The sequence below is a fragment of the Pygocentrus nattereri genome, chromosome 11 (genome assembly GCF_015220715.1).
Source record: "Pygocentrus nattereri isolate fPygNat1 chromosome 11, fPygNat1.pri, whole genome shotgun sequence".
In the NCBI taxonomy this organism is placed as follows: domain Eukaryota; kingdom Metazoa; phylum Chordata; class Actinopteri; order Characiformes; family Serrasalmidae; genus Pygocentrus; species Pygocentrus nattereri.
The window spans coordinates 32159774-32171501 of record NC_051221.1 but is presented as its reverse complement, the minus strand read 5'-3'; the positions used below and the strand labels follow the sequence as shown (position 1 = coordinate 32171501).

Sequence of the window (11728 nt, the reverse complement as noted above, 5' to 3'; positions counted from 1 at the left end):
CAGTTCTATAGACAGACCAATGACAGTGCACAACACAGTTCTGTAGACAGACCAATGACAGTGCACAACACAATTCTGTAGACAGACCAATGACAGTGCACAACACAGTTCTGTAGACAGACCAGTGACAGTGCACAACACAGTTCTGTAGACAGACCAATGACAGTGCACAACACAGTTCTGTAGACAGACCAGTGACAGTGCACAACACAGTTCTGTAGACAGACCAATGACAGTGCACAACACAGTTCTGTAGACAGACTAATGACAGGGTACAATACAGTTCTGTAGACAGACCAATGACAGTGCACAACACAGTTCTGTAGACAGACCAATGACAGGGTACAATACAGTTCTGTAGACAGACCAATGACAGTGCACAATACAGCTCTATAGGCAGACCAATGACAGTGCACAACACAGTTCTATGGTAAGACCAATAACACAGTGTACAGTACAGTTCTATAGACCGACCAATGATGGTGCACAATACAGTTCTGTTGACAGACCAGTGACAGGGCACAACACAGTTCTGTAGACAGACCAATGACAGTGCACAATACAGCTCTATAGACAGACCAATGACAGTGCACAACACAGTTCTATGGTAAGACCAATAACACAGTGTACAGTACAGTTCTATAGACCGACCAATGATGGTGCACAATACAGTTCTGTTGACAGACCAGTGACAGGGCACAACACAGTTCTGTAGACAGACCAATGGCAGTGCACAACATAGTTCTGTAGACAGACTAATGACAGGGTACAATACAGTTCTATAAACAGAACAATAACAGTACACAATACTTTTTACTCTTCGTCTTCTGTTGTTTTTACTTTCTACAGCGAAGCACTTTGAGCTGAATTATTTATGTATGAAAGGTGCTATATAAATAAAGTAAGCACCGTACATAGACAAAGCTTTTCTCTGTCTAACAGCTCATTCTCTACCCCAGCTCATGTCTCTCTCTCTTTTTTTCTCTTGTCACACAGTAATAGACTTTCATAATGAAATACAGGTTCCGAAAAAAACAATAGTGGGTAAGGAGGAAGGTGAGCCATTTTTCTGGTGAGCACAGAGGCCAACTCCTCTGTAAGCTGTGTAAGACAAAACTGAAAGTCTTGCAAGCCTGTGTCACTTCCCAGTGTGGCCACCAGAGGTCGTCCTGCGTTATCTCCTTCTCCTGTCATGTCCCAGTCTGGCCACCAGAGGGTCACATCACGTTGTCATGGTAACGTCCCACCCACCTACTGATTCCTCATTATCTGCTCTCTTTTAAAGTTGCTCAGGATCATCAGAGAGGCTTCATGAGGGTTTACTGCAGATATAATACGTGGTCATGTTGGGAGACGAGCTAAACCAGCTTTAATTCCATGCTGGCTGAAAATGATTCACGAAAACACATTTCACCTTTAACTTGCATGCCTTCATTGGTGCCAATTGCAATTTAGCTTTCAAAGGCAAAGAAAAGGTGGTCATGGTGGTCATCAGAAGTCATGGCTAGGCGTGGTGCTTCAATAGCCAATCAGATCAGCCCCTCTCAAGAGATGAGCATGCGCTGGTGGTGAAGCTCAGTGATAACTTTGCTCCTAATGGCAAAATAGGCTGATTCCATTGCGTGTATGGAGAGAGAAAATCTGATCATCTTATAGATTTCACTTTGATATTTTCGTAGAAAACTGGGCCACATTAAAAATTATGAGATGACCAAAGTCGTGAGAGATTGTCACGCAAATCAAATATTAGTCCATTTGAAAAGCTAGATTCTCTGATTTGAGGTGATTTTTCCCCTGCAATGGTTTAGTGTTTTAACTTTGAAGCACCGCGTTGCTGTTTCAGTTAGCTATAACATTATACATTACATTCTTATGTATTCTGAATTTTTGTGAGCCCCCATTTCAGCTATGTGCTTTTCTAGAGTTGAGCCTTAAACCCCAAATATTTATAATTACCATTATTTTATCTCAGATGATGTACAATAATGAATTTAAAAAAAACAAACCAGGTTTCACCACGGGAACCACGGGAAGACGCGGATAATACAAAAATGACTGATTTTGACATGCGGAGCTAGTAGAGAGGACTTTAATTTTGAAGTGTGGCTGGTTGACAGCGCACATGAAGTGCGCGGCCACAGTGTCCGCTTTCAGCTCTGTGGGTGTCTGAGGGAGATGGAGAGCTCGGAGGCTGACACGTTAGGCGGCGGTGTTCGCTCTGATTAACACAATAAATACTGAGATTAAGGTTCTGTTTGCCTCAGTAACTGCGGTATAAACACTGAGGTAACAGCTTCACTGTCGTCGGAGCCCCAGGAAAGTATGGTTTGAGTTTGTGTTCATGTCGCCGGTACTCGGCTTTCCGTTCGCGCTGCTTCATAGCCCTGTAGCCGGAGCTAGCGGGCTAGCACTGTTGGCGAGACCTTAGCTAAACAGAGGGTGGCTGAAGTGTTTGAAAATCACCAGAGGAGTATATAATAAAGACTATTACGTCCCGAGTAGTCACACTCGGCGTTTAGCTTGGTTTCATCTGCTTGTCTGTCCCCGTAATTGGCGTTAGCCATTAATTCTTATCTTTCTGATCAAGCTTAGCTATCCTATCCTCGTTAGCCACGTCCGTCCACTGTGGCAGTGTCTTGTGTAGAAACGGGTTCCGAGTTAAATAACGAGAGAGCCATCGGGAAACGGGATCATGTGTCTGAGGTCTGCTCTTCGAGCTCGCTACGTGACGCGTACTTCGACACGAACTACTGGATTCCTCTTTCTGTGAAGCAGAACTGCCAGGGTGTCCTTACTGTAGCCTCCAGGTTTCAGGGCAGGTGTACCAGACAGTTTGGTTAGCTTATAGTTTATATTTGAACACTCCGTCCTGCTGCCTTCTAAACTCACATCAAACAGCGCCCTATACATAAACCAGTGATTGGAAAGCCATGTAGGTTTTGTAGCTGTAGCTTCTAACTGAGGCTGCCCGTTTTAATATGTAGATAGCTAACCTTACATATTCAATGCAGTCAGATGGCAAACTTTTAACTTTGTTGAGCTAAGTGAGGATAGGTATTTGGTAAATATTGAGTGTTTAAAAGTAATTTAGTTCGGGCTTTGTTTAGCCTGCGGGTGAGAACAGTTCAGTCTAGTTCTGTTTCTGCCGTTTTGATGGTGTTTTGTAAATGTGACCTGGATCTGCTTTTATACAGGTGCAGATAGTTTCTTTGTCGACGTATAGAGTACTGGTACTAGGCATCTAAATAATTTCTGTACATTGCATGCTGTAAAATGCTTTTTTTGCTTTGTGTATGCTTTGTCATTGTGCTTTAACTGTGCTTGATTTCCTTTACCCTGTTTTGTTTATTTGTTTGTTCTTAAAATCAGTGATGGCGGCCCTGTCGGAAGAGGTGCTGTTGGTGGTGAAGAGGGTCCGGCAAAGGAAACAGGATGGAACACTTTATCTTATGACTGAGCGCATAGCCTGGGGCCCAGAGGGAAAGGATCGCTTCACAGTCAGCCACCTGTACGCTGACATCCGCTGTGAGTGACACCTTGGAAGCCAGTTTTTTGGTTAGGATCCTGCACAGGTTTGTCACTAAAGACGAAATCTGTAAACACGCCGTGTGCTGGAGGCACTGCCTCAGTTAAAGGATTCTGCATGAATTAAATAAATCACAACATTGGCCATGTGATATTGGAAGAACATCTCCACCACTAAACAAACCAGAGCCTCTTTACATGTAGTTTCAGCTGTCAGTTGCCTCATTTGCACATTGTGACAAAAAGTAGCTTTTCAGGGTAAGATATAGTCGCTGGATTGGAAAATGTTTGTACAGTTCTGCCTTTAAAAGGTATACAAGTTTTGTTTAGGGATGTATGATGATGTCAGAATCATATTAGCAAATGATTGCATGAAAAAGTTTAACAGCATTGGGCAGATGATTATATTGGACAATATTTAATTACATATATAAGAGTAGAATGTGTTGGTGATGCGAGGTCACTACACTAAAGTGTCTGCATTTCATTAGTTGTACTGCACTGTTAAATTTAGAGCAGTAAAAGGGTTTTTTTGGCTAATCCAGGTGGATCAGGTCCCAGTTTATACATTTTTATAACTGTGTATGTATCTGTGTAAGCAACAACAGTGGTAGATATGTAGATAACATCAGTATTAATTCACAGTTCCCATATTAGTGGAGCCCTAGTTTGGTCCGAAGCAAGTTTGCCCATGGACTTGGATCTGGATTACCTCTCACCGGATTCCATCTCCACTTTTCAGCTGGACCAGATGAGCTCCAATTTGACTTTTCCCCACATTTTCCTGCATATCATGTCTTTTCAGTGTTACTTATGTTTACTTTTTTCCTCATTAAGACAAGAGTGGAAAAACTCAAACTTGGACATTTTCTTGGAAGGGAGTGCAAGCAGGCTTTTGGTCTGGAGCTAACTCCAGCCTTGTGCGCCCTAGTCTTTTGTTTCATTGTTGTTTATTCTCTCATCTGCCAGTCAGCACTCAACAGGTGCATTTCCACTCATGTCATTGTACATGGATAACTGAAATGCATTCTGTTTACACTTGCGTTAAATGTGCTTGAGATTAGTCTTGACCACCTTCGAATGTGGTTTGTGTGGTCCAGTCGTAATCTGCTCAGTGCCTTGGGGTGTTTATACCTGCCATTCCTTGCGGCCATGTGATCTGATTAGCAATGATGCACGTTAATGCAGGGTGTAAACAGGCCCTTTGTCATGACTAGTGGTTTTGCATGTAGTCAGATGGCCACACTGAGTGACGAAACCTCAGACTCTTTGGCTTTCAAGACTACTTAGGTAGAGTCTGACACAAAAAAGCTATTAAAGATGTTCTTTGGTGCGAATTGTCTACTGTTGTGGGTTTTTAAATTTGCCCTTGTGGAGTTTAAAATGTACACCGAGTCCTGATCAGACAGAGCAGCTTCTAGCTTTATCTTCTAACTTTTAAATTGTAGTTAATGTACTTTGATATATACAGTACTTGGCAAACTCTTTTATTAAAATAATTTATCTTGGTAATAAGTGTGTTAATAAGTGTGTTTGTGCGACTACAACCACCATGTCAGTAGTCACCATGTCAGCCACTACATATTATATGAATATTATTTGTATTTATGAGCAAACCAACTGCCCATGTACATTGATTTTTAAACAGTCTTCTCATGCGTCTTCTTGCACATTACTCTGTTTCAAACCTAACTCTTGTAATAGTAATAGTGGTCAAATCTCATCTTTGGTACCATTGACTTATTTGCAATCGATTTGACAGGCCCTTTAGTCACCGTAGTTCTAAGAATGGGAAGTCTTAATTCCGAATCATCATGATGTAAAATTCCATGTGGTTAATGGTAATAACTTAATGTTATTCTGTTTAGTTACTATTTAACTTTGTTATGCCGTGCTATTTAGAAAGTAGCTTTAGATGAGTTTGAAGTGACTGCTTTTTAATAGATAATAACTGTCGGGTGGTGGTGCGGTAGAGCAAGCATCTCTAGGGGTAGGGTAAAAAATGCCCAAACCTGTTTTTGACCTACAGCCTATAGAACAAGAACTGACCACGTTAACTGTTTTAATTATGTTTGGTAGGCTTTGGCTGTTTGTGCTGGTGCAGGTGACTATATATTTTTAAGACAACTTTTTTTGCTTTATGAACTTGCAGGTCAGAAGATTAGTCCTGATGGAAAAGCAAAGATCCAGCTTCAGTTGGTACTACACACAGGAGAAAGCACCACTTTCCACTTTGCTAATGAAAGCACAGCTCTAAAAGACCGGGATGCTGCCAAAGACCTCTTGCAGCAGCTCCTGCCCAAGTTTAAAAAGAAAGCTAACAAAGAACTAGAGGAGAAAAACAGGTGAGGTTCCTTTTATACATGTTGACCAATTGAGCACTTTTTTGCAACATTTTTTTCCATTGCTGTGGTCTAAATGCTTGCAGCATGAGACTTTCAGGTTTTGGCACACTATGCATGAAATCACAAAAAGAATAAAGCATATAAATACAAGTAGACTGCATTTTCAATCTTTATTTCTCCAGGATGCTGCAGGAGGATCCGGTGCTGTTTCAGCTCTATAAGGATCTGGTAGTGAGTCAGGTTATCAGTGCAGAGGAATTCTGGGCCAGTCGACTAAAGCTGAATTCTGTCGATCATGCTCTTTCCAACAACAACAAGCAGGAAGTGGGAATATCGGCAGCTTTCTTGGTAAGCCAAAGACGTAGCATGTTGCCTTTGCTAGTTTTCTCTTCAGGGCAATAGATATGAATCTATCAGTATGTATTCATGTGCGAAAATATTACATGAGAAAGATTGTAATGGCATGTTGCTGTGGCTACAGGCAGACATTAGGCCCCAGACTGATGGATGTAATGGCTTGAAATACAACCTGACCTCTGACATCATTGAATCAATCTTCAGAACCTACCCTGCAGGTGAGGAGTCATTGTGCCAGCTCTGGACACGGTGGAGTCAGTTTTAATATTAATAGTATTAATAGAAGTATCTCCTTAGAACTCAGAACACAGACTGTGGTAAAGGTGATTACTGCATAATAATGGCACAGATAGTTTATAGTGGAACAATACCCATGGCCACGATTTGATTGGGTTTATGAATCAGTATTCACACAAAATACAAATAAAGAAAAATGACAGTCCTGTTGTTGCACTTAAGCATGACGCTACAGCTGGGAGACAGGAGGAGTGCTGGAGAGAGTTATTGATTGATGCTGATTGTTTGCAAACATTAGTGTTCAAACAATGCAGGTGCATTACTTTATGGCATAAATAGTAGTATATCCATTATCCACAGTGCTTAATCACATTTTGTGCATGAATAAATTATGATTGTAAAAAGGTTGCTGACCTTATATCTCTCTCTCTCTCAGTTAAACAGAAGTATGCTGAAAATGTGCCTCACAACCTGACGGAGAAAGAATTCTGGACACGATTCTTTCAGTCACACTACTTCCACAGAGATCGCATCAACACTGGCCAGCAGGATATTTTTTCGGAGTGTGCCAAGCAGGATGAGAAAGGTAACATGCCAATGAATTGTTTGCAAAACATTTAAATGCTCCAACACTTACTTATAAACCTTTATAAAGCATTCATTAGATGATCTGGAAATTGAAAGTTCTCACTTTACTGGGATGATAATGAGTATACTCACCTCCACAGTTTTGTAGTTTCTCACCTCTCATGCTTTTTTTTTGCCAAAGGTCTGAAGTCCATGGTTGTTCAAGGTGTTAAGAACCCAATGGTGGACCTAATGTCTCTGGAGGATAAAACATTAGATGAGGTAATGTTAGCAACAAGTTGTGGGAACTGAATTCTGAACATTCACTCCATTTTGCAGTGCTGATAGTCAGAATTCTGTATTGCTCATTTAACAGTTGTGATCTTTGTCTTCAGGGCTATGGATCTTTAACAGCTCTTCCCAACTCAAGTAAAACTGTAAAGGAGAATAGCAACTCTGCCATCATTAAACGCTTCAACCATCACAGTGCCATGGTGCTGGCAGCTGGCCTACGCAAAGTGTGAGCATTAAGGGTGTGGGATTATAAAGTTGTATGCAAAAGTGTGGACAAGTCAAGTTATATGTTGTTTTGTTTTGTTTTGTTTTTTTTGTTTTTTTTAAGTGAAGATAAGTACTTTTTACATTTGACTTTTTACATTTTAAAGCACATAATAAAACAAATTAAACTGTGAAGTGTAATGAATTTGACCCACACGAAACCCTATCTCTGTATGCAGAGAGGCATCCAGTGACCAGGCCAGTGAGACCAGTAGCACTGATGGAAATTCCAGAGACTCAGACTTCTTCCAGCCTCCGATTAAAAAGGTTTAAAATGTGACAGTTTATTTAAATATCCTTTTATTGTTTGTAGGACATGTTAAGGAATTTGTGCTTTGTTTTTTATCTTGTTTTTTATTTTTTTATTTTAGGTGAAATTGCAAGAGGCTATTGAGTATGAGGACTTGCAGAATGAGTCTGGGCCTAAAACCATTGCTTTGAACCTGAAAAAATCTGACAGGTATTTTTGAGATCATCTATTACAGGAAAGTTACTTACTGTGCATTACTGCAAAGTTGATCTCTCTCTTTTCCCCCAGGTATTCCCATGGCCCAGTTCCTCTGCAGTCTCATCATTACTCCACCAGTCAGGATATCATCAATTCAGTCAGCTGCATTCAAGAAGAGATAAGCTGCTATAAACCCTGCCTTACTCGGGTATACTGCCTGTTAGCAAGATTTGCCCTAGACCAAGTAGCTGTTACACTGTTTTAACTACGGCATGGAGAGAACAAATTTGACTTATCATTTGATTTCATTACAAAAGCCCAGTTGTTCTGTGTTATTTTAGGTGATGTCCAGCAGTGCTGCTAGTTCAGCTATTACAGCCCTCTCTCCTGGAGGAGTACTAATGCAAGCTGGAGCCCAGCAGACTATCAGTCGTGAGTTGCACAAAAATTCTTTCTGGGATCTCTTTTTATGTAAACTTAGAATGTTCTGTAGTTTTTTTGTTATTGTAGTATTGTAATTGTATGGCTATATTTGTAAAACAGTCTCAAAAAAAAGGTTTAAAAACATGTTTGTTGTTTTGGTTTTGCTTGTTTTTCCCTCCACATTCTTGTTGTCAGTCATGCTGTTTGCTAATTATTTTAAAAATAACTTCTTCAGGTTTTTTATCCATTGTTACATGTTTGAGCCAGAGGCTCAGGTTAGGTGCATTTTTGCACATTGGAAGATGAATATTTTCCTTGTCTTTGGATTTGCATACCATCAATACCATGCACCATTTTCCACTGTAAAGTTATTCTAGTTCATTGTCCTCTCTGTGCTTGTGTGTAGAGTTGGTTTCCACTGATGTTCAGAGTGAGCTAAAGCACTTGTACACAGCAGCAGGAGAGCTGCTACGGCACTTCTGGTCCTGTTTTCCAGTGAACACACCCTTCCTGGAAGAAAAGGTAGAGATGACACTTTTTTATTTTACAGCCTCCGTCAGAAATGCCTTCAACAGTGTTTTGTAATCACACCCTTTAAAGTTTTATGTGTACAGACATTTTGCTTAGTGCGAGTTTATTTTGGAAAGTAGTGTGCCAATGATGGCCACTAGAGGGCTATTCTTCTACTTGTATACCTTAAAATAGTGTGCATGTCCAGTGTTAAAATATGATGTATAGACCAGATGGAGAGTAGTAGTAGTAGTAGTAGTAGTAGTAGTAGTAGTAGTGTAACAAACAATAATTTGCAAATTGCGCTACTATTAGTTGTGATTGTCACATAATGACATCATGTGGTTGCAACTAATCCAGCAGAAAATAAGACAGAAGTTTTTTTTTTTTTCTTGTATAATCTCATGTTTTACATAAGGTTGGAAAGGCTGATATGTTTTAGTTGAATTACATATTTGGCCCACTGTTCTTGCTCACTGGACAAGAAAAAAGCATATTTTTCATAATAAATAGTGTTTTGCTTGGATTGTACAGCATATTTCAGTAGTATTGAACATGCACACAATATTGAGGCTTTAATGTCTTAATTGTCAGGGTTTCGTTTAAGTAGATTGAACAGATGAGGGACTAGAAACACAGTACATACTTTGCATTATTTAGGGTTATCTGAGGCTCCGATCTCAGGGTTTTTATAATATTGAATATTGATCTCCCAAGTCCAGATCCACTAATTATATTTTTATGGATAATACAGCTGTACAGTGCACACCTGGTAAAACCAATCAAATATGTATAGCCTTTAATTATACTACAGTACAAATGCTACTGTAAAATCACTAAATTTTTCTGTGTCCATAGTTTGTGCAGTGTGATGCTTTTTTAACATGATTGTATTTTATATTAGCTTGAAAATTGACTCTGCTACTCTTATTACTAGTTCATTATAGCCACATACTCACTTTACACATGGCTGGTTTAACTGTGTTTTGATCAAAGGCAGCTTGCTTAAAGCCAGTCAGACACATTGGCATTGCAGATATTATGTTTCTTATTTCCACTTCAAAATAGTTCACACATTTAAAGTGCTTGTTAGCTTCTGAAAACTTTTGCAACTTGTGGATGTCTGTTTATCACCACTATGACATTAACATTAATAGGATCAACATTTTCTCAGCCCTGTATATATTAAATATCTACCAATTAAAATATGATTTGATCCTTAACATCACTAATTTTGTTTTCTGTGGTGGTTATTTTTACAAAAGTAACATTTTAGCAGTAACCTTAATTTTGTCACTCCTGTGCTTAGGTTGTCAAGATGCAGTCCAATTTGGAGAGATTCCAGTCGACTAAGCTCCACCCATTTCAAGAAAAGATCCAGCGGGAGTACTTGAGTACCAACGTAAGGCCACTAACCTGTCCCTTTACAGGGCTGCAGAGACAGTAGGACTCACATTTGTCAAACTGCCCAAATCTATATACTTCCTGTACTGCTTAGTGCACCAGCACTCAACAGCCATGCCTTAGCCAATCAGTGCAGGTCTGGTGTATTGATTAGTTTCAAATGTCATTCCTGCAAGCATTAACAGCAGTGTGTGCCATTTTGGCTTAGCTAGTGATTTTGGACATTTTAAATATTTGACACTCATGATTATTTTTTTTTCCTCACAGCTGACCAACCATGTGGAAGAGATGATCCAAGCAGCCTATAACAAGTTCCATGCCTGGCAGACGCGCCGTATGTTGAGGAAAACTTGAAGGAAGAGAAGCTGGACATAATCATTTGAAAGAGGCAATAGGCTATAGGGGAAAATGGAAAGAGGGAGAAAGAACTGGCTCTCCCTTTTTAGGCCAGCAGGGCCGCTCCACCCAGAGTTGAACGTGTAGAGGGAGAGGCCATCTATGTCTAGATGGACAGGACTTGACTCTCTCCAGTTTGGTCCATGTGGAGATGGACTGCACCAATCACAATAACTGTAGTTTTTTTTTCATCGCTCTTATTTTGTTTGTAATGTTTAACTTTGTTTTGCTTTTTTCTCTCCCTTATGTTTAGTGGTTGAGAAGTTGTCTGGCTTCCTAGTTAAGAGTGGAATCAGACATGTACTTTGACAGTGTTGAATTTTATGACCAAACTGTGGGCTTAATGATACCAGAGGAAGTATTCTCAGGAACTTAAAATGTTCAATGCAATGGACTTTGTGTGATGGGGAATTTTTAAATGATGCACAGAAATGGACTAAAAGACAAAGCGGACTTTATATCATATACCAATTTATACCATGTCAGTGCAAAGCAGTATGGCTCTGTAGAGACTTTGGGTGCACTGGACACCCCGAGGTCCGTGTGAGGGAGGGGGTATGAATAAAGCAATACTGTAAAAATACTTTTTCTATAGTGCATTACTGAAGTGTGCTACGTGCATACAGTCAGCTGCACTGCTCTGTGTCTATCCTAACTGCACTGAAGACAAATTTCTGGATGTTACTCAAAATAAAGTCATTGAGATTCCTACTGTACTCATCACTGCATGCATCTGACTGAGCTTTTACATTTTCTTCCCTTGAGTGGCAGAACCTCACCTCTTCAAAATGTTGTGCATCACTGCTGCTTTCAGGAACTTGCATAAAAATGTGTTAAGTAGTTTAGCAATGAGTGAAAGAACTTTAGTGATGATGATGGTCCAAGAAACCAAATTGTAATTTTCTTAAGACTGCAGTCATAGTGACCATTTCTGATTCTAGTGCCATTTTCTCAGAGG

General features: G+C 40.0%; 1 protein-coding gene across 1 annotated transcript; it reads left to right on the top strand.

Annotated features, from left to right (window-relative positions):
- Window positions 1-2160: 2160 nt before the first annotated feature.
- On the top strand, window positions 2161-11490 carry gtf2h1 (general transcription factor IIH, polypeptide 1). The gene is made up of 15 exons (XM_017701224.2): window positions 2161-2316; window positions 3370-3525; window positions 5678-5870; window positions 6053-6218; window positions 6352-6445; window positions 6901-7050; window positions 7234-7313; window positions 7427-7551; window positions 7769-7856; window positions 7961-8049; window positions 8128-8245; window positions 8379-8469; window positions 8867-8982; window positions 10280-10372; window positions 10642-11490. The coding sequence occupies exons 2-15, from the start codon at window positions 3372-3374 to the stop codon at window positions 10726-10728; spliced, it is 1644 nt and encodes a 547-aa protein (XP_017556713.1). The 5' UTR covers window positions 2161-2316; window positions 3370-3371; the 3' UTR covers window positions 10729-11490.
- The last annotated feature ends 238 nt before the right edge of the window (window positions 11491-11728 follow it).